Source organism: Barbatula barbatula (genome assembly GCF_947034865.1).
Source record: "Barbatula barbatula genome assembly, chromosome: 4".
Taxonomy (NCBI): Eukaryota; Metazoa; Chordata; class Actinopteri; order Cypriniformes; family Nemacheilidae; genus Barbatula; species Barbatula barbatula.
Genome location: NC_136768.1, coordinates 5911375 through 5934597, shown reverse-complemented (window position 1 = coordinate 5934597; position 23223 = coordinate 5911375). Strand labels below are relative to the sequence as shown.

The 23223-nt window shown below is 40.2% G+C and overlaps 1 protein-coding gene across 2 annotated transcripts in view; it reads right to left on the bottom strand.

Moving 5' to 3' along the window:
* Positions 1-242: 242 nt before the first annotated feature.
* Positions 243-23223, bottom strand: part of pdzrn4 (PDZ domain containing ring finger 4) — a 49631-nt gene continuing 26650 nt past the window's right edge. Inside the window, exons 2-8 of one of the 2 annotated variants that reach the window (XM_079454551.1) lie at positions 8963-9210; positions 8001-8103; positions 5628-5726; positions 4426-4488; positions 3031-3132; positions 2693-2809; positions 243-2617 (exon numbers count right to left, since the gene is read on the bottom strand). In XM_079454551.1, the coding sequence (XP_079310677.1) occupies positions 1022-2617; positions 2693-2809; positions 3031-3132; positions 4426-4488; positions 5628-5726; positions 8001-8103; positions 8963-9159 (2277 nt within the window). In that variant the 5' untranslated portion in view covers positions 9160-9210 and the 3' untranslated portion in view covers positions 243-1021. The remainder of the gene's footprint in view (positions 2618-2692; positions 2810-3030; positions 3133-4425; positions 4489-5627; positions 5727-8000; positions 8104-8962; positions 9211-23223) is intronic. The other variant, XM_079454550.1, reaches the window with a different exon arrangement.

Genomic DNA, 23223 nt, shown 5'->3' with positions numbered 1-23223 from the left:
TAATTGTGACAGGTGTGGTATTTGTGCATGATGCGAATCTGACAAATGCCAAAGCTGTCTGACTCTAATGATGTAATCGCTGTTTATCTGACCAAAGCGGTTTCTGATCTTCAGCTTAATTAGTTCAAGAAGTCAATCAAGAAAAGAAAATCAATCAAATCCCCCTGTGACAAACATCTCTGCATGCTAAACTAACAGAGCAACTAGAAATCTGGAAAGCATCATTTAAGAACAAAATGTTTAACATTTGAGATATGTAACAATCATTTATTATCCTTTTTGCTCATGTAGCACACAACACGTAGACTTGGCTACAAAGTTGTCGTTTACATCGAAAAGAGACCAAAAAAATGACAAGATAACTCAGGGTGTCTCGTCATAACCTGTGGTAGAAAAATTTGCCTCCATACAAGGCACAATGAGTGGAATTAGATATAAACTCCATGTTTTTCGGCTGACTGAGATACAGACTGGGTCATTTGGCATTATAAAGATGGAACAAAGGCTACATAACTTACGACTCAAAAATATAAATAATATTCATTAGTTTCAGAATCGTACAAAAATCGTATGCATTGTATACAATACAAAAAATGGTCACATTTTGCATTATGCCAAACGTGTAAACCTGTCGCTGAAATGAAGAACTTTCGAGAATATTTACATAGTTAAGAGATGGAATGGCAGCAAATGCCAACATCATACATTCAAGTACAGTTTATATCCAATGAAAACTTTATAAAATACAAATGCATGGACCGAAACACTACATTTAGACACAATGCAGTGCGTAAAATCCTATAACAACAGTCTTTTATACATTCTAGTAAGAAATCACAGCGAGGTCTGGAACGTTAGAGTCAATATATCAAAAGAGAGTTTTAACATTCACATTTCTTGAGATAACACCCAGTTGAGTTGAAACGAGTCTCATGACAGAGCATGAAAAATATCTGCATCTTAACCTTTAGAAAATGGCCACTTGGAACCAGGCGAGAACATAAAAGCGAGACCACATTATCTAAACGGTTGTGACCGAGAGGAAGGCATTGTGCACTTTGGTACCCTCAGGTGCTCGTGCCCCATGGCTCATTAGCTCTTGAATTGTCATCCAATTGTCTAGGATCTTCTTGTTTCGCTTCTTCAGCATCTTCTTATGGCTGAGCTCCAGGATGCTCACCTCCCCACTCGCGGTCCCCATAGTCTCCTTAAGACACTCCAGCCTGCTCCTCTGCATGAACTCCCTCCTGCGTCGCTGCTCTCTCGCACGTGCTAGCTGCTGCTTGCGTTCTTCCTTGCTCCAATACCGACCCATCTTCAACTCGCTGACTGCGTCGTCATCTGTAGTCATCCCTCCGCTACGTTCCTCGCGGATCCGCAGGGCTCGCTCACGTAGAATGCGGTCTCTTGCGGGCCGGCGTGCAACGTACCTAGTTCCATCCGCCCGGACTTTAACCTTCCATTCCACCCGGCCGGATTGTGCAGGACCGGGCCGTCCACGGAGGCTGAGAAGGCTGAGCTGGCTCTGGGAGTACTCCAGAGAAGAAGAGGAATGTTGCTGTAGGAGCTGTAGGTAGCTCTGGTAATGCCGTGTGCCAGGGGCATGGGTTGGTGCGGTGTTGCTGTGGTAGGGCGATGTGCAGAGCTGGGTGGCTGAGGCTCGACTCCGGTTCCTTTCACAGCGTTCGTCGTCTGCTGGGAGGGCTGGGTCGGATTCTGAGGGGTTGCTAAGGCTTTGCTCCAGGCTGCTGGAGAAAGCCTGGCTGGGACCTTGTGAACCAGGACTGGTCATGGGGGTCGGTAAAGGAGGCGATGAGCTGGTGTACGTATGGGCACGAGTATAAGCAGAGCTACTTTGGCTTGGAAATGATAAAATTGGGCTATTGTACGGGCTATTGTATGGGCTCTGTACATTTTGAGTGCTTCGCAGGTTCTTCTGATTGGTCAAGTGGACACGACGGTGAAGCGAGAGGTCAGGCGACCCCTCTGTTCCCAGCGGTGTTGAGCGAGAGCTTTCCGCTGTGTTATAGGCACTAGAACTATCTTTTTCTCGCATCTTCTCCCCTTGAAGTCTTTCAGGATACTCATTTATATCCGCAAGCTTGCCACGCCGCAGGCGGTTCTCCTTGTCTGTCCTGGGCGAGTCGTGTTTGCTCCTACGGAGCTGGTGGGATTGCATGATACTCTGACACTCTCGTTCAATGTTGCGAAGCTCCTCGTTGAGCATGTGCAGCTCCCGTGCCACACCACTCCCGCCTTGCTCTGTCAGGCTGCATTCAATGGTGCTGCTCCGTCTGTAGACTAACCCACATTCCCCGCCATTACGGATCTGGCACTTGAGCTCCAGGAGCTGTTGAAAGTGGTCACATTCAACTCCGTTCTCACTCGTCATTCCATCCTGACCTGGCTCCTGCCTGCCAAAGCTCATGGTGTCCATAGGAACTAAATGCGAGCCTGCCTCCCACCTGTCCAGAAGTTGATGTTGAGTTCTTGTTTGGGAGTGAGAAAGTTCATGTTCAGAGCCCTCATCAAAGCTGCATTTCACACCGCTGTCCATTTCAGGAATGCTCGAGGAGCAGATGGCTGTGTCTGTAGATTGTTCCTCAAGTCTTTTAGACTGTAAGAAACAAAAAGACAAGAGCTCTTAATGACTGTCAAATGAACTACGGCTAAGGAACATCAGACTTCATACCTGCTTCATGCGTCTTGCTGTTTGAAGAATTCCTTCTTTTTTCTTCCCCTGTAGAATCTCCATCTTCAGTTCCTCTAGGAAATCATGATGGTCCTCATCAAGCCAGCTTCCATCCATCTTAGAAAAACAAGACAGATGTAATCTAACAGACACACGGAGCACTCAGAGTTGGTCAAAATACTTGCCAATTCTTTCTTAATATATATATATATATATATATATATATCAAATATATATCATTATATCAAAGTCAAAACGGCCTTGCACATCCAAATTCATCCAAACATCCATTTGGCACTAATACGGGTCAAAACCATCAACAATGCCTATTAACCCACCTGTCCTTCAGGTCTGGTGATAAGCAATACTATGGATCTGGAATTCTCATTTGAGAGAAGAGCAACAGCCTCTTCCTTGTCCTGCACGTCATGACCGTTTATCTGGAAGAAACATGGATTCACTGAGACAATGACTCACACACAAAGCTAATGATAGACTGTCAAGATCTTCATACCGGAAACACACTTCATCAATGACAGAAGTGAAGCAAAATTGCATTTCCTCTCAAACGTGCCAAAGCCAGGCCCCCGCCGTGAAATAACAACCTCCAGTCAATTATGCACTTACTACGGGACAGACTTTGCATCGATTACAAAGACTGCCGAATGGGCTGCAGGGGCCGCAGCTTTTATAAAAGCATTTTGGCGGCACACACACCCCAGACACACAATTAACCAGGATCTGACAGGTGTCGTTCATCTTTTCTCCTATAGAGTAATGGTACTGTCACAGGAAGATAATAGGGGTGGAGTGAACGAGACAGACGCGAGCTGAATCGGTGCATTTATCTCCCTCACTGCTACATCCACAGATGCTTCATGTCGCTTGTACTATATCTTTCTCTCTCTGTCTTATTTCACTCATAAATTATTTGAACCTTTATCCCTATGGCCTCTGTTGAATGTCACACTAAGTCTGTTAACACGCTGTAAACGCGGAGGCATTAGAAACTGATATTTAACTGCAGTTTATCATGATAATCTGGTTTATTTGCGAGCGGCTAGATTTGTTAGTACAACATTTGCACAGATATATCCACAGGGATGAATGAAGTTGGATACCACACGTGAAAATGCTGCTTTTGAAATGAAATAGACATGTTTCTTTCATTTAAAATAATTTTTCAGCATTTTATGTAAAATTAAAGGTTGGAAATAATTATTTTTGGATTTATTATGTCCCGGTTTTGCTCAAATGCACTTGAGCTGGCACGGACTCTTCAAGTTTGTTCAAAAACTGATGATCCATGTTATACCAATATGCTTAATGCAGAAATCCAAAGAACATTCTTTGCGCTTCAATGGAAAAAAGAAATCTGACCTTTTGTCCAATGGAGATTACGGAGTCAAAATCCTATAATACCTTCTACTTATTTCCAGCTTTACGTAAAAAAAAACATAGACTGCATTGAACATAGACATAGTCCGTGACGTCACCCATAGATTTGTGAAGATCAATTTTGAAGCCTATAGTGGGCGGTGCTTGTCCTCGCCATCTTGGCACCGCGTCATTCACACATAATTGGAAATTGGCAGAGAAGATTGGAACAGCTCAGAAAAAACTTAAAATCTGGAACAAAAGGGTCTAATAATTCAAAAGTCTTCATCTTGTTTTGTAGGACATTCAATGCAGGTGTTGAATGTAAATGAGCTTGTGTATTTTTTGTACCGCACCTGTAAAATTCTGTCGCCCTCTCTGATGCGTCCATCCCTTCCGGCTAAGCTGTTGGGCTCAACCTATTAACGACAACAAAGATGACCTCAATACGTGAATACAATGCTACTCCATTAACTATCAAAATAATTCATAAGAATTGGAACGATTCTAGGATTAAAAACATACATGTTAGACTATTTACAGAAACATAATCATAAAAAATGTATTATGAAACTGAATAATTGTAATCAATAAATAAAATAAACATTATAAAATGTGAGATTTGGCAACGAGATGTGATGAAGGGATTTTGATTGGATAGAATAAAACTACCATGATCCATATCAATATGTATCATATGTTCATATGAATAGTTTCATAGTACTGCGTACATATTTACGATATAGAACTATCGATACTTTTTTTAGATTTTAACCTCAAGGTCTCCCCCAGGCATAAACAAATCCTTTTTGTAAGTTGTTTGTGCTAAACCTGTGATGATATGAATGAGAAAATCATCTTTTGCCCTGTCTGCAGTCAGGTGGTCTTCATTTACATATCTGTGTGAGAGAATGGTGTAAGAACCGGCAACATCTCTACAATAATTCACTCCCTGTCTGCGTTGAAAAACACTCTCTGTTTTGAGCCTTTGTGTTCCTTGGTGTGCGAAGGAGGTGAATGGAGAAAAAGTGGCATTTTACACTCGGCAGGAGACGAGAGAGGTGCCATTCCCTGCTAATTAAAATCGGCAATTAAAACGCTGAAAAAGAACCGTCTGTATGCGGAATCATTTTCCAGACCTGACTTCTTCTCTTCATGCTTGACTCAGTTTTGCTAGACTTTCGTCTGGCATTTGAACTTCGGAAAAGAGGAAATTTTCCATATAAAGCATTTTCGTTTAAACCCCGTGAGCATAGTGATGGGGAAGAATGAGATCAGATTAAACCAAGCTTTTATCTTTTAATTACTTTTCTGAACATTTTAATTGATGCTAATAAGTGCTCTGCATGGATTGGATTTTATGCTCAACATCACATCTTACATTTCACACTTCTGTATGTATGACACTGAATGAAACACAAATAATTGGTCTTTGATTACCAAAAACATTTTTCAGTTCCTTTTTCACAAACAAAAGTTTTCATTCAAAATGTGACCACTTTCATTGAGATAAAGATCCTATAATGATCATAATTTCCTTACAGTTCAAAGAACCCACCTGGCCAACAAAGATCGCTGCATCTTCATCCTCATCGGTGCGGTAACAGAGTGTCAGACCAAGTTTTTCCTGGCAGTTCATTCGACAGAGCTCGACCTCCTGTAACACACAAACAAACCCAGACATTTTGAATGTACGGCTTTCATTAATGTATCGTTTATATTGTATAGTTGAGAATAAAACCAAAGCAAACTTAGTTCAGCGTGTACTTAAGTATTTTAAGGGCTCTTCAAATAGTGTTCAAAATGAGCAGTAAACTAAATGACGCTCTGTAAAATAAATGATATACAGATTTGCTTACACTGAATATGACTCTAATCTTGAACAAATTTACGCAGCACACGTTTTGTGTGAAACCAACATAGCTGAATCACACAGAAATACAAAAATCAGTTTGGTTCAGTTGACAAATAAATGTGTAAAGCCTTTTTTAAGAGAACCTTATCTGGCAAAGCCTAAAAGATAGCGGATTTCTTGGAGTCCATAGTTTCAGTTCACTCGTTCGGTCTCCATTATTAGTCCTGCGGAAGATGGTCAATATGATGGTCGACTTTTATGATGCTTGTCAAAGCCGATGCTTGGCATTACTAACAACACTGCATTTGAAATATTTATTTCTCAAGATACAGTGGTTTGCCATACCTAGGCACTAACCATGTGCTTGGTTCATTCAAGCAAAACGGCTCATTTACCGGTCGACAGTCTTGACCGAGCATTGCCATCGTACATCAACCAGCCCTCCTCCCTCCACATTAACCAGATTTACAACAGAGACAGTAAGAAGTCCCACCTTTTCTTCCAAGAACACATTCACCAAACTGCCAAATATCCTTATTTGGCAAATAATTTCAAAAAATGAGTTACCAACCCCTTCACTGCAATGTCCATGGTGGGATATAAATAGGCGAACTCTCTCATATTTCAGCTGAACCCCGGTTACTGTCAGTCCGCAATGGATGCAATTCATCACCACCGGCTTTAATATAGCTTCAATATGGCTTCATATTGATCGTTTGGAAGCTAGAAGATACCTCATATTTTCCCCAGGCCTATTGTTTAAGGCCACGTGTTCACAGAAACGGATCAACCGATCTGCCGAACAGAATGATCCACTACAATCCGCCTGAAAGTAAAAGCGCCTACTGAAGGAACTCCCAAATCGCTGATAATTCTACAGATCATGGAACTTATCGAGGATATGTGCCACATTCATGTTCCCTCCCAATGCTATTAGTTTTGTTTTGGTCGGTTTTGAAAGATCGGATCGTGACAGACAGGCTGATGTTATTTCGCGTGGAAGGAGCTCATCCACTCGTGAAGCGTCGTGGGCTAATGCAGAACCCAGAGAGAGAGGACGTCTGTCATTATTTACTCAACCTTCGAGTCATTCCACAGCTGTATATTATTTTTGTGAATTTTGAAGGATCCCCATACAAACAGACTTGACAGACGTAGCCACTGTGTATGTAAAATTATCCGGCAAAAAACATGAATGCATGCTAACAATTTTTCAGGTGAATTGTATCGTTAAAAATCCTAGAAATACAGACGCTGATTTGCTAGTTTTAAAAATGCAATTGTTACATGAGATATTGCAAAACCACAGCAAATACGATCGACTAGTTTAACACTACATCTGATATAGAAAAAATTCTAATGAATCTTTATAATGATGATTTATTAAATCCCTTCTTAAATCTTATTTTTTTGCTTTTGATTAAAATGTATTTTTTATTGTATTTCATTTGTTGTGCTTATTGCTATATGAGGTTTGCTTTTGATCTGTGTATTGTCGTACAGCACTTCGGCGCAAGTCTTTTGTTTTTAAATGTGCTTTAGAAATAATTTGGGCTTGTCTTGACTATTAACAGATATGCATGTTTTCCTAGCAAAACTATCAATAAGAGACACATTAGAGGAAAACATTAATGATGCTAAAGTAAGTCTAATTATGTATGTATCTGGTCTCCTACATTTCATTCATATCAGTTATAATGGCATCATTTGTAAGTTCTCCAGCTGTATCAAGCTTCTCAAAGAACTGTCATTATTTACTAACCTTCAAGTCATTTTATAAAAAATTAAAGGAAGACTGATTTACATGAATGTCCATTTACAATACGACAAAAAGCAGAAAAGCGAAGTGAATCGTAAGACTTTAGACTATTTTGACTTGAAATGACAGTAAGATTGAACCAAATACCACAGAATTTTCTTTTTGGGTGAACTATCCCCTTAATATACCACCAATATCCCCTTGAAATTCATTCTTTATGCACCTTAAACTTCATTGGAACCCATAAAAATATGAATTTCATCATGGCAAATGGGTCTGCTTTTTAACGGATTAGAAACCCTCTGCCTTCGACTCACCTCGCATTCAAATTCATCGGCCCTTTCCACTTCTGCCTGAGTGCTGGATACATACTCTGGACAATCAAAATATTCATGATCCACCGTCTGAATGGAATGACAGCTGGGGAACGAGAACAAGAGAAACAAACATTATGTACTAGGCTAGATTTACGCACAACGTTCCATTTGCAATAATATAGTTAAGTCAGTACGCTCAAATTAAGCAGACTCCAAACCATGCGTTACGCTCCTCAGAGGATAACAGAATTACTTTGTAGCCATAGGACGCATGCAATTACGAACAATACTCATTAATCTGTTAACGCATCATGTTGGGGTTCAATTGCAAATTAACTGTTGCACGCAACTAAGCAATCTGTGCAAAGCCTGCTTGGACACATGCGCACACGAAAATGAACTGAATCCTTATTTCTGGTGATCCGTGGCCACACGTACACGCATAAATATATAGAAATCCACAAAAAAGCACATCAGGAGGCAGCTGATCAGATCGTCCACACAAACCACACCGAAGGACTGAGTGATTTATGTCTCATTGGACAATTTGAAGTGGTTCAAGGGCTGTAAAAGGGTATAAAATACTAAGAGAAACCCGTGTGCCAGCCTGTTTGATATTTTAGCACTCCATTAGGTTTTAATCACCCTGCATACTACTCATTACTGGAAATGGATAAGGAAAGCTACCACAATAATTACACATAGGCCCCGGTGTGACTTTACGACGTGGTGAGGGATATTTCGAGGGGGAGGGGGGATTACAGCCGTTGCTGGGCGATGAAGAAATTCTTGACAATAAGATGCACCAGTGGGACGTCATTGAAATTCAAACCCGAGTGGTTAAGAGAGACTAAAGAGATGTACTGTCTGCATTTGCTAGAAGCATGTATTTGCCAGAGGAAAGCTGTGTGCAGTATTATAGTGGTTTTGTGTTGAAATGTTAAAAACCTTAGCATATGTACCTGTCAGACAGCAGGAAGGGGCAGATGTCCGGCACTGGAGGGGTACTGGGTCTCATCTTTGCCAGAGCCATGATGTGCTCAAATGTGATGTCCGTCTGAGTGCATACGTCCACCACACACACTTCCTGTAAGCTGCTCTGGTTTCGAGATGCGTGGCCTCGCCTCAGTACCTGCACCACAATAGGGTCCTTCCTCATGGCTTCCACCGCCCCATCATGTCCTGACTTAGAAAAGTCACGCCCATTTACCTAAAAAGAGGCCAAAGCACAAATTTGAATAAAATTACTTACTTATTTTAGACCATATGGCCAGCACAATACATTTCAGGGCATTCAAGCACCATTCAATAGATTTTGTAAGAGTAGGATGTTCTTCAACCTAAAGAAATAAAAGCGTAACTATTTCGAACAAATTGCAGGAGAGAGCAATTCTAGATGCATTTATGGAAGCATGTTTGTGTATGTACATCTGAGATATGAATTTCACATGGGACCCAACAGTCAACAGTGCTCACGGTGACATCTGACATGTTGCACCGGATACCTGTCAAAAGCGCCCAATCAGAACTCATTCACCCGCATCACCAGGTTCAACGCCTGACCAATTTAATAGGCTTGTTAGAAGCTCCAAATATCCATATATGACCGAAGACCGAATAATAACTGAGGCAAACACACACGGTTACCAATCTTACTACTTTAGACATCATATATATTGAAATTATACAAAAAAAAATGTAAACAATGATTATCAAGTCACACAAACACACATCCCTTAATGTGAATAAGATTTAAGAAAATAATCAGTAAGAACTATGTGTCAAATTTACAACTAGTATATAAATACGCAAAGACATCAAATTTAGTTTGATAATATTCTTAATAGTAGAAAAATAGTAAGTGCCCAGAAAAAAAACCTTCACATCAGCCCAGAGCGTCTCTATGGTTTGTCAATTTAATATGATTTGTATTTACAACTAGTCCTGCAAAGGTACATTAGGATGTTGCCCTTGAAGAAAATGTATCTGACCTTTGTGTTCCATTAAATTTGCCCCATGCATTTAATATTTCAAGTCAAAGAATCCCGCAGGAATGCACCCTTGATCAAAGTTTGACCCACTTTAATATATCATCCCACTTACAGTATCTGTCCCACAATGACAGTCCTAAAACATGTAACAGATCGTTTTGGTGAAACGATTGTCTATCAGCTAATTCTGAACTAGACCCCAATTGCTTATTTTTCAGTCATACACCAGATTTCATTGTAGCTTCATTTTGCATTAAGAGCGCAAAGAATATGGGTTTGATCCCCAGGGAACAAACATAGCGATAAAAAAATGTGTCTGAAGTCTCTTTGGATAAAAAGTGTCAAAAAAAATAAACAAAACCCATTGATGTGTAAGACGTCTGTCCTCCAACCTCATTTCAGTTTTGACATTGCTGTCAATAAACAGCAGCTTGTAGACCTATTCCTCCTTTAATTTACTCTTGTTTCAGGAGACTCAGGCTGTCAGGCACAACTGGCGTTGAAACCAGTGTGAACAACCTCTACGTCTGACACAACATGACAGTGACCTTTGCTCTCCGGCATTCATCAACTCACAAGTATCCCACCCTAGACCGCTTCCCCCAAACACCATCAATGTCAGAATCTAAATAGACCTTCCCCCATTGAGCGCATAAATGTCCACAGCATCACTACCACATTCAGGAAGACCAGAGAGGATGAGAATTTTTAGGCTGTCTGTGTCTCACCAGATGGGCCAATTAATCCAGCTGTAACTAGAAAACACTCAAGGAATGCAATACACAGAGAAGGAGACTCTAAACTTCTTGAGTGGTCTTGGGTTGTGTGAATGTGCATGAAGCTCAACAGATGTGGGTGGTGTAGGAGAAACAAATATAAAATGATTAGATGGATTAATAAATAAACCTCACATCCACAGTAAACATGACATGCCCAAGGACTAACTAAAGTCCAATTACTGACCGAAAGATATACAATTGAATATACGTTCATGTTACATAATACACACACATCGCCCATTCATTCACCTACATGTTTTTCATATTTTGAGAAATGTCAGTGGTTTTGTATACATGGTCAAAAGGGTCAAATGTGTTTGGTTACCAATATTCTTCAAAATGTCATCTTTTGTGATCAAAGAAACCAAGTCATACAGGTTGAGTGAATGATGAAAGAAAATGTTTTTTTCTGGTTAAACTATGCCTTTAAATGCGCAATATCAAACCTCAAGGAGCCACGGTGAACATCATATATTGAATATATTTTATGTGGTAGAAAAATGTGGTGGTTGTTTTGGTATTAAAAGCACACAAAAGCTTTAACGCCATCAGCACATAGCTATACAACTATGGAGCAGACTCAAGCATCTAGCTGTTTAAGACTACATGAATCATAAGCAAATTGTAAGAAGGCATCTCCCAATAGGAACTGACTGGTATTGAGAAACACTTGGGCCAATTCATTCTCATTGATTCACATAGATTTTTCATGTTTAAAAACGGACAGGTAAAGAAACTCTGAAGTTCACTTCGGTCAATGCCGATCCACAGCGATATGAATGTAAAGGTCATTGACGTCAATGAAACATGGCCGCCACATGCCAACGTCCCACCTGCCCACCTACACGTTCCACCTCCATACACGACTCGCAAAAGGTCAGGTGCCCACGACTGGATAACAAGGTGTGAAACTGGAACGTACCCAAGTCACCTCAGAGCTATTGTATTGATTTCTGACTTTTATAATATCAGCTGTGCCTCAAGAGGACCATGTAGAATCAGAACGGTGAAGTGGAGAGCGGTGAATGTAAGAACCTGAACCTATCTGCGGTCTTACATCAGTGGACGAGTGTACAATGTGTGTGTGTTAAATGTCAGAGCTGTCATATTTGGGTCAGTTTTCGTCAGGCGACTCGCTGCCTTGTTTATTTACTCAAAGGTGAACGATTTGCACACGTGAGATAAGCACCAAGGCGCGATAAGACAGTGAGAGTGTGTGTTTAAACACATGTGGCATGTGAGATAAGAAGTGGATGTGGACCTCGGGGTTTACTCACACACACACACACACACAGAGAGAAAGAGCATTACGTCAACCTAAAAAGTGCCAGTTGTTTGGAAAAAGACTGCCTGCAGTTGCAAAGGATTAAATTCAGTTGTGCATTTTTGCTGCACATTTGGGATGCATGCTTTGAATTCATAGTGTTAGAAAGGAAAAAATCTAAGATATTCTTTAGACCCAACAAATCCGACACACTGACCTATTTACCCCAACGTCGCATGTGATTGAGCCTTCAAATTTATTTACCAGTAAATACGAAAAGCCTGAATAGGCTTTATTTCATAAAGAAATAGCCCAAGTGACACACGCAATGAACCCGTTCTGCATCATTGACTCAATTTTATTTAAAGGGAGTAAATGTGTATCCACAAGAATCACCAGAATTACTCGGAGCGGAGTCTCGCCGTGTCTTTAAAATATTCACATATTCGAAGAGAGACTATTAACTATTTGCATATGCTATCTTCCTTGTCATCTCTGAACCAATTAATCAACGTGGCAGGAAATTAATGAGAGGCAATTAGTCCTCTAACGGAATTCATGACTGAACTAGAGGTGAAGAGAGAAAGAGAGAGAGAGAGAGAGAGAGAGAGAGAGAGAGAGTTCTTGGTGCAAATTATTATTTATTAACATCACTGAAAATAGGGTTTGTTTCATTGCAAATATCCAACACAAGCATACTAAACATGTCCCTATAGGGGCTCGGTACTTTCTTTATGAATTATTTTTATATTAAACATTAAGATGGTGTATGTACTTATTCATAAAATTATACAATTCTTTCTCCTTTACAACAAACTTAAAAAACGTTTGTACAGGCCTTAGATAAAAAGACGAGATGCCTCATTTAATCTTTTTACCAGATAAAAAACATTTCTCAACCAATTTCAATAGTTTTGAGAGTTAAAAAATAATTCCTCTATATTTGCTTATTTATAGTAAGAAATTGCTTTTTGTCAAAGAAATGTAAAGCGTTCAAAACAGTAAAATGTCAACGTTTCTGCGTTTTTCCTCGCAAAACACACCTTCGCATGTGTATGTAGATGCCCTTTCCAATATGGCGGCACCATTGACAAAATACACAAATCCGGCAATGCGCTCAATGTGTCAGTATCTGTGATTACACACCAAAACCACTGAGATCAAAACATTCGCTGCCATCGTCATTATCTGAGAAATTCATGCTTTTGCAAAAAATGTAAAATCCTCTTTAGGGACAAAGCACTATCCTCGACAGTGGTTTTGAAGAGTGTGCCACCAATATGGCACCGGATTACTCTGTGGCTTCCCAGATAGTGGGAAGCTGACGAAACAATGCAATTCTGCACAGTTCACCCTCCAGGCAAACATCTACCTCTCATAACATAATTAAATTCTCCATCAGTTCCTAGCAGTTTGATCCTCCTAGCGATAGCAACACCTCTCATTCTTCTCTATTTTCGAGTAAAAATAAATAATGCATTTGAAATAACAGGCGCATACATCACACAGAGCCCTGTACGTGTCTGTGTATGTCTAACTAATGAGTCTTTCAGCAAGACCCAGCCGCGGATGACACGGGTTATGACAAACCACATCAACAAAACATTTATTAAGCCTCAGTCCTCAGTGCCTAACAACAATAACCTGATTCAAGCACTTCTCAAATACGCATTCATGCCGCACGCCGTCACTGAATAGATGCGTGCGTGCATTCAGTATGTTGGAGGTGTGGGGGATTTTTTTCTCCATTACTACTGTGCAGGTGTGTAAACAAATGAAATATTCTCAGGATGACTTTATTTGGAGAAACCAGTGGCAGTTGTGGGTCACCTGATACCCACAGGTAACACAGGTTTTAGCATTTATATTGAGTCATTTAGCAGACGCTTTTATTTAAAGCGACTTAGAAAGAATTCAGGGCGCAATAAGCAATATCTCATACAAGAACAATTCTTTATAACATTGAAAATATGTTTTAGTCTTTGGCAAAGAGTTTGGCAAACAAGGGGTCCTGGGTTCAAATCTTGTAATAATATATCATTTGTTTAACAAACTAAGCAAAATTGCAAATAGAACTTGACAGCTGGTTAATACCATACAATTTTGTTGAGTGGAAGACATTTTGATAATTCGGGTCACAGTTTGTAAAGAAAAGACAAGCATAATTTTTAGTTTTGAGCATAATAATCACTGTAAAGATTTGGTCCTTTCCATGGTCACAACTGGATTTTCATTTAAGTTTTTTGGAGCTGTAAATCTTCACAAATTCAAAGCCACTCATCCTTCACAAACAAAACACCAAAACCAATTTCGCTATTGGCCGGCCCCTGCCGTTGAACCCGACCTCAAAGTTCACCAATAAAATGTCAAAGTAAAAATGCTGCGGTCCAAGCCAACATTAATCACGTCGAACACAAAGCAGCACAAGGCTATACAAAAATACAAATAGACGACCCAAGAATCAGGGCGAAATACGCTACGTTTTTTGAACGGGCTGACGTTCACTTGACCCGACGCCGTAAACTACAGATTGTGCCTGAGGGGCAACGAAGCTGTGTCTTGGCCTTATAATGCCTGAGAAATCAGTCAGGCAGGACGGGGAGAGTTATGGGCAGTGCGGTCGGGCTGAGAGGGAGGGAGAGACAGAACTGGGTGTGATTAATGGTTTCAGTCTGTATGCTTCATTATTTCAGGTGATTTCTCTGGTAGTAGGTGTCCAACAAGCCTCCCTAATGACTTTAATGAAGCCAGAGCAATGATTCCAGCAAGTACCAAAGAAGTATTTGGAATGGTCTTGATTTTGCTCTGTTAAACCTTTAAAACAGAAACTAATGAAAATGACCTTAAAAGATCTTTAAGTGTTAGTTTCAGCAATTTCAATATTGTCTACATATTATTTTTGTGTATATAAAGCATAAATTTCTATTGCATACAGACGCAAGATCGATAATGACCATTCATGTAATATTGCTGATAATACAAAACGATGAATGTGAATGAAATAAACATCTCTGGTTTGGTGCTGATGAAGGAGAATTTTGAAACTGAAACAATGGTTGGGTTTTCTTTGACTGTGTGTGTGTGTGTGTGTGTGTGTGTGTTCATTGCAAGGACTATGGGTGTTGACAGATTCCTAATGAAAACCTAAACAAGAGAAAAAACTTCTATTCTAGGAAAGACAAAGAAAAGGGAAACGTTCTAATGTACTTCCTTGTCTTCCTTTGTTATCAGTGTTTTCCTCTCCGTCTGACTGTAATGTTTACGGCGAGTCCAGTGCCAGAGGCTTATTGTTTGTAACTTCCTCCTACAAGCATTAGATGCTATATTGACCATAGTGTATCAGTGTGCCTGGTTAGAGCACGGCACAGAATACGATATTCATTTTAAGCATGGGGTTAATTTTTTTAATATAAAAATACGACAAAAGCACCAACATCATCTTGAAATGGGTGCTTGCCCAAAACAAATCGCATCAGAAAAATTTCATAGAAAATGTGGCGCACCAAAACACAGGATGGTCTGCGAAACGTTACTCATTTTGTGAACGTCTTTTAAAAAAAGCACACAAATTCAGTTTTTTCTGTTTAGGCCTACAAAAGCTCTTTCTCTGTTAAATAATGAAGTTTATTTTTCATCTGAGACACAATAGTGCCATTGAACAAATCAACGTCAATACAAACTACACAAAAACGGTCTAATTAAAGTATTTCAATGCTAATTGCTTTCAGCCATTCTTTTGTCCTACATCCCACGTTTGCGGATCCAAAATCTGATGAATGTATCTGGCAGTCGAGCGTGGGCTGGCACGGGCCGGTCATGCTCTGCGTGCAGCTAATGCACCACTACAGGTGTGGCACATGCGACCACCACCGCGCAGCCAAAAGAGACATCTGCTTCCGATCCAACCTGAAGTCCCACATTCGGATCACCCCAATATTAATGATTAACAACATATTAAAACAAGGTAAGTGTATGAAAAATTTTATGTGTGAAAGCTTTATAACATCCGTGACGTTTTGTGCCCCTCTCTGAATGCATGTGTAATTCCTGGCTCTTTCTGTTACACGCCAATTAACATTGTTCCCGATGTGTGAGATCGGATTCCATTCATTGAGATTAAAAATAACACACTTCTTCGCACCTGAGCACTCTTCAAGAGAAGATCTGAGCTAAAAACACTCACGCCTCTGACTCACGAGGCTAAAGTACGCCACGGCGGGATGTTTTGGAGTGCAATCTAGCTCCATTCAGGCTGTCGACAGTCAGTCAACACCCGTTTTCACAGTCGCTCCACGGATGACTTCAAGTATGAATTGGGTGTAATTGGCTAATCAGTAGACATATAGACAGAATTTCAATGAGCAGACAAAAAGAAGACCAATATTATAACATTATAAGGCTTGGGCTAGTAGTCACACCTTTTTACTTCAGTTACTATTTCTAAGGTTTCTTACTAAGGTGAAATTGTGTCATTTTAAACCTGTTTGACTTCTGTAGAACACAAAAGAAGATATTTTGAAGAACGTTGGTAGCCAAACATCACTAGGCTTCATTGAAATCCATTGTATGGACACAAAACAGAGACATATTTTCTGTTCCACATATGAGAGTCACGCATAACAAGAGGGTGAATAAATTATGACCGAACATATATTTTCGAGATAACTTATCGCTTTAAACTGTGTGACAACATGCCCCTATCATGACAGTAACACACAACGCACCAGCACATCCAGCGTCTCATTTCCCAGAAAGGATGCGCAAAACCGCGCTGATGTTTCATGGAGCGGATCTGGTTACGGATTGAAGGCGCAACTCCGTGCACCACAGATGGGTCGTGTGATACTTAATACGCAAGCTGTCAGCGCGAAAGACCTCAGAGAACCGCTAATGACTTTTAAAGCACAAAAGAAACCCAACACAAGTTTGATGCTGCGGCGGTATTGAATGAACATCTAGAGATGCAACAAACGGGTTCCGCGTTCGGATTCATGCACAGAATCCATCAGAGCATTATTTGTCAGTGCAAAACTTTTACAATTAAACAATAAACATGACTATAGGTTCAACACACCCACAAGAAATGCTTTGTGGGTGAATAAAGAATGTCATGGTGTATTGGTGTCAGACTCGGAGGAAATGACCCGGGCCAAGTTGTGTCTTTCTGACAGACTGTCACTTACACAGGGGTCCGGGGCCAGCCAAGAGGAACAGACAGGAGCTGTGACCTCCTCTTATGTGTGTGTTTGTTACGGATGAAAGGTGAAATACGTCAAATCCTATCTGCCGATGCAATTTTGCTAAATTTTACAGTAAACTTTACAGCGTTCTGCTCGGTCCTTTCCCTCATACACAGAAGATGTCTCACCTTTCCAAGAACAACAGAGAGAGAGAAGTGGGGGTTGGGTATCATTCTAATGTTTTCAGTGCCAGATACAGACTCTAGAAGCCGCACGGAGATCTATTCGTGTGCCTTAACCTAGCACACAGAGTCTCCATCATTTGGTCTGCATAACAAAACTGCAGTCTGGCACTAATTGTTTTTAATATCGCAGCGCACACAATCCATGAATTAACTAAATTTGTCTGAAGAGCACTTGAACTCGATTTCTCCTTGATACAGCGGCAGATCTACAATGCACAAGTTATTTTCTCCCTAGATGCTTGGCCAGATGGGATATTAGGCATTGCCATCTAGACTTATGCACCTGCTAATTGTGTGTTAATTACAAACGGATCCATCCGCAGAGCCCTGGCGCGCTATAAACAGCTATATATAAATATAGCAACTCAATCAATACGAAACAAATCAACACAAACCAATCGAATGATATCGAGACAACGTTTAAAGATGGTTGAGTTTAGCAACACGCAGTCCAAAAACCGAGCCAAGGGAGATTAAAAAACCTTACATGCTACCCTATTGCCCTAGTTCCGCTCATTATGTCAAGTGAACAGCGGTATGTAGATTTAACGCCATCTTTTTCATTCGCTCATGTGTGACAGAGGCGCAATCAGCCCCTTTCGACTCGGCAAGTGGGGGCGACTCGCTGAGGATTGCATGATGAACACAGACAAAACTCTATAACTTCACATAATTACCAATCAGGCCTGGATAACGGCTTTAATTACACACCGGTGTGTCTTGGCCAGACAAGCAGGTCATCTCCAGAGCGATTTCACACAAAGACTTTTATTATCGGTTTTGCTCAAATTAGACCATGGATTTCTTATAAGTGTTAGGCCAAAATATGGGGGGGGGGGGTCAAATAAATGTATTAAAAATGTAATAAAACCCTAAATGTTTTTATTTCTATTGGTGATTTGAGTTTAAAGGTGCGATCTGTAACTTTTGCCTCTCTATCTCTGAAACATAACGTTGCAGGTTACTTTATGTCAACTGACTTCAAACTGATATTTCCTGGGAAATCGTACCAAACAACTTAACTTTATTAAAAAAAACATTATAAACTATATAGTTTTGAACATTGTTGTCGAAACATTGTTTGAACAGTTTTTACTATATATTAAGTGGAATTTTCAGGGGCGTTACAGCTTTTATCAGGACATGACAGTAAAGAGCTGACAGGAAAGCGGTGGTGCAGGTATATGGGAGCAGGTCTGGAGTCTTACTTGGCCTACCAAAATTTTCTTTTTTTTTATTTGAACCAAAAAGAGTTAAGGAATATGCAGCTTTATGGTCAAAATAAAAATGGCATTTAACCATTGCACTTGAATTCAATTATAACCAAGAATTAGATTTTTTTTCCTAATGGCAATCGATTGGCTCCTGAAAAGTCATATACGGGAGGTGTTTGGACGGAAGTTGTTAAAAAAACTGGGCATGATGATGTCAGCCAACAAGTATGATATTTTCCAAGTAGAGCAAATCATCACACCATGATAAATAAAAGATTGCAAAGATGAACAATTTCTTGAGCATAACATACACAACCAGTAACATAATATATCATAATATAAAGGAAAATGTCTAATGCAACAGTGATGTGGACAGAAATAAAGAAATAAGCACATCGACATATAACCCCACATTTAGATATCATTGCCCTGTTTTCAGAAGCTTGGCCCACACTAATATGCTACAATGTGAGCCCAATTAAATGTGATCAAGTCTACAATATGAGAGTTTTAAGAACAAACCACATAACACAATATGACCTATGCATGCACACACACAACACACCAAACAGTGTCTTGTATGCACATAGTACATTTTTACATGGCAAGTGCAACAACACAGGTGATACATACTTAGGGAAGACAAGTCAAGCCTATGCTTTTTAAAATAAAATGACAAAAAAGAAAAGGTCAATACATCATTTCATATAAGATGAGTAGATCACACAGAAGTGCAAAACGCATTGAATCTCTGAGCAGTACTGACACAGCATTTTGATTCCAGCAATAACCGCTCCGCAATGACACTGTAGGGAATTATAACCGCCAATGTTCAAGACAAATAATAAACATTTGCATCACACTAACGCATTTGGTAGAAGCTTTTATCCAAAGAGACTTCCAGTGCTTTCAAGGTGTAGGCTACATATTATGGGTTTGTGTGTTCCCTGGGAATTAAACCAACAACACTGCAAGTGCATGCTCCAGCAGATGCCTATAGGAACACTAGAGTAAATGGTTCGTAAATGTGTAAAAAGTACAAAAAACTTTAACTTTAATTTGATCCAAACAGTATGAATGCCCTTCACCAATCGGTTGTTTAATCAATTTGAGATCATAAATAAGGAACTGTCATACATCCAATCTTTTGAAAGCCATATAAAAAAATGTATAGTAACTGTATAGCCACACACACATACAGTTTCTGTTCAGAAAGATCAGCGCCTATGCAAATGACATGAGACAGAGAGTCCACATAAGGTCATCTGCCCTCTTTCCGGACCAGGAGAAAAAACTCAGCACCTATCATTATAGAAAATCACCCAGGCTGACAGACTGAGATAACGTCTATTTTTAGCAATAACTGCAAGTATTCCATACATGCAAGAGCCAAAAAAAAGACTTTTAAATGAGGTTTCCATCAAAGACACGCACATGTTTCTCCAGGGTTGGAGCTGGCAGACTCTGCGGATACAATCACCCCAGGGCCTGTGCCATCCGTTAGCCTTATCTTCCAGCATGGTCACAAGATTAATCAAAACTACACAATTCTCTTTATATCACCCTACACGGATCGTCATTCATCAGCAAGGAGTATCTTACACAGAATGGCTGACAATAAGATGGATGAGTATGTTCTGAGAGACAGACAGAGGACACTACCCAGCTGCGACGATGCCATGAGAGATTTCGGTTCGGACATTCACACACGCTGTAACTGGTTCCTCTTGGCAGGCCTCCCTAAAGGTTGTCCTCCATCTGGACACCCATTAAACTTGAAGGCCGTGATACACTGACTGCCTGGTTCAGCCGCACAGATCCAGGTCCATATGGCTAGTTAGTGATCATGGGTGACACTTCCTGTCTGAACCTCGATGGCCACCGTAGGGGGCACATAGGTAAACTGGCGGTTGCCCAAATATTGAAAACCACAGCGACTCTATGCCAGATATAGTTTAGGTTGATTTAAACAAGAGCGGGTATTTACAAGTGTTTAATAGTATTTAACTAATCGTTATCAGTTCTGTGCAAAATATTTTTAATTAAAGGAGAAAACGATCATTTAACAAGTATGGCGTCATCAAATGAAGTCACTTAAACAACTTAAAAAACCTCATGCAAACCTGGTTTTCTTGGTTTTTATAATAAGCTGATCTTTATAGTTATTGTGTTTTTGTATTATTTGTCAGTTTTTATGTCACTTGATGTGCCGCCACCCGGGAACACAGTTAAAATGAAATAAGTCATTTATTTGCCGTTGACTATCTCATACTTAAAAAAATCCTACGTTATTTTGAACCCCTGTTGGGTAAAATACGGACATTTTAATAATTGAACAATGGATTGGGCTCGTCCCTTTTTGACCCAACCAAGAGTTCAAAATAACCCAGCATTTTTTAATGGAGAAAATATAAATGGTGCAAATGAGTGCACTCATGATCCACGGCCCGGGAGTGAGACACAGCATCTGTCCCCATACGGACCCCTGACTGAGGCTGTAAACTGCACTGCTCCCCTGGGGCTCTGCATCTCTGCTCCACTCAGTTAAATAGCATTCAATCACCTCAATCTAATATGCCTACCAGAAAATTACTGCACTTTTGAAATACATACAAAATCTCGTCCACATTCCAATCCTTTTAGGAGCCCCAGATCCTACACCCAACTTGGAAACTAGGTGATGTTTGGTTTAATGGAGATCACAGTACTAATCTCTTAAAGCGGAAAAAAAAACAGATTCAGATACAAAATGTTGACATTGGCAGGTGATTTGGAAAAACTTTGTGAATAACTGTAATTACAATTCAGAAGAACATCTAAAAAGCTTTACGCCAAGCTTTGCAGGTGCTCTGCACAACGCCGCATTATAATTTTTTTACAATATGTTGCCTACAAGCCATTTATCATCTGTAATGACATCACACATGACATCAGAACGCTTAAACAGAGTTCGACAGCCAGCTTTCTTCGAAGTGAGGTATCAAACCGATGTTATGAGAAGCAAAGCTCAGACTGTGTCGAAATCATAAAACCTGCCGTTTCTGCTGACTGAACAAAAACGCAACCTAGTTTCCCAACAGAGAGAGAGACGGAGAGAGAGAGAGTGCCTGGGATGTCTTTGTAATGTAGGTAACAAAAGAAAAGAATACATTTCCATGGTGAGCCCGCAGAGACGAAAACACAAGCACTCAACTCATAAATCTCACAGACCACCGGGGCTAAAAGGGTTTGGGCTGCCAGGAATAGTGTCAAAATCGTCAGAGCTTGTGAAATTGCTACGTGAGCGAGCGCTTGCGTCTGTGTTTACGTGTGTGCGGTGTTGCTGTCATACACCATGTGAGCCTGCTACACACATTTTCTTTGATTCCTTCTTTGATTCAAAGCTTGAATATTTAAATATGGCAAAAACCAGAGATGGAGAAATCGGAGGCAACGACGCCATGACACACTTTTACTTTCAACCTGGGAATTCACTCTTTTGAGATTCGATCCAAAACTTGTATTCTCGCTTTCAACCTCGTTGTACCTTGATCCATCCGTAAGACATCGCTGTTGTTCCTTGCCCTCCAAACTACATTTTATTTCATCTTTTTCTCCATCACTGCTTCTTTTGATGGTTATCTAGAGCTCAAACAGAGCTACACCGAAGAGACCTACATGTACCGTGAATACAAAGTCACACACACACAAGCAATAACTTGAAGCAAGTAGTAGTTCAAACCAGCTCCACACGGTTCACAAAGACCATGCTGGTGTCTCTTACTCTTCTTCATTTAATAGTGCCGCTGCACAAAAGAGCAAATGTTCGCACAAATTTACCAAACACATTTAATGAAGCCGGCGTGAGGCTGGGCTTAATGCAATCTGAATGAGTTACTCCACACACATCCCTGCTGTGAGAGTACAAACTTCTGTCACCTTCTGATAATCTTCCGGACTGGACAAAAGGCACCTTTTAACATCCAATTAGGGATCAACAGTGTTTTGTACAACAGCTTAATGAGGCTGCGATAAGAGCAACGTGAACATATTCTCTCAACGTGAAGATGGGACTTTGCCATCAATGGAACGTTAGCATTTAGTCTGGACAGAAATAGGGCAGAACTGGTCTGAGATCAGCATACTTAATATCAACCCTAACCCTTGAGACATTTGGTTTTATCCAAAGTCATATTCAGCACTTAAACTTCATCCCTCTTGAACCTCGTGCTTCCAAGTGTACAATCCCTACCTGTGAGCATCTCATTCAACACTTGTGCTTACATTAACATGCACAGTTGTTAAGGGCGTGTGCTGCAAATCTTTCTTTGATCATTGACAAATGCCTTCAGGTAAGTGCTCAATACCATTGAGAATTTCATCACGACAACAGCGAGCGCCCCCAGAAAAACTTTCTGTACAGTAGAACAAGAACCCACGAATCGAACTAAGCTGACACTTTCACAACACCATAGATAACAACTTGTGCTTCCATTATTCTCATTTGGATCACAGTGTTTCCTAGATGTCAACACATACATTTCTCAAACGGAGCATTCTGAAAAAGACAA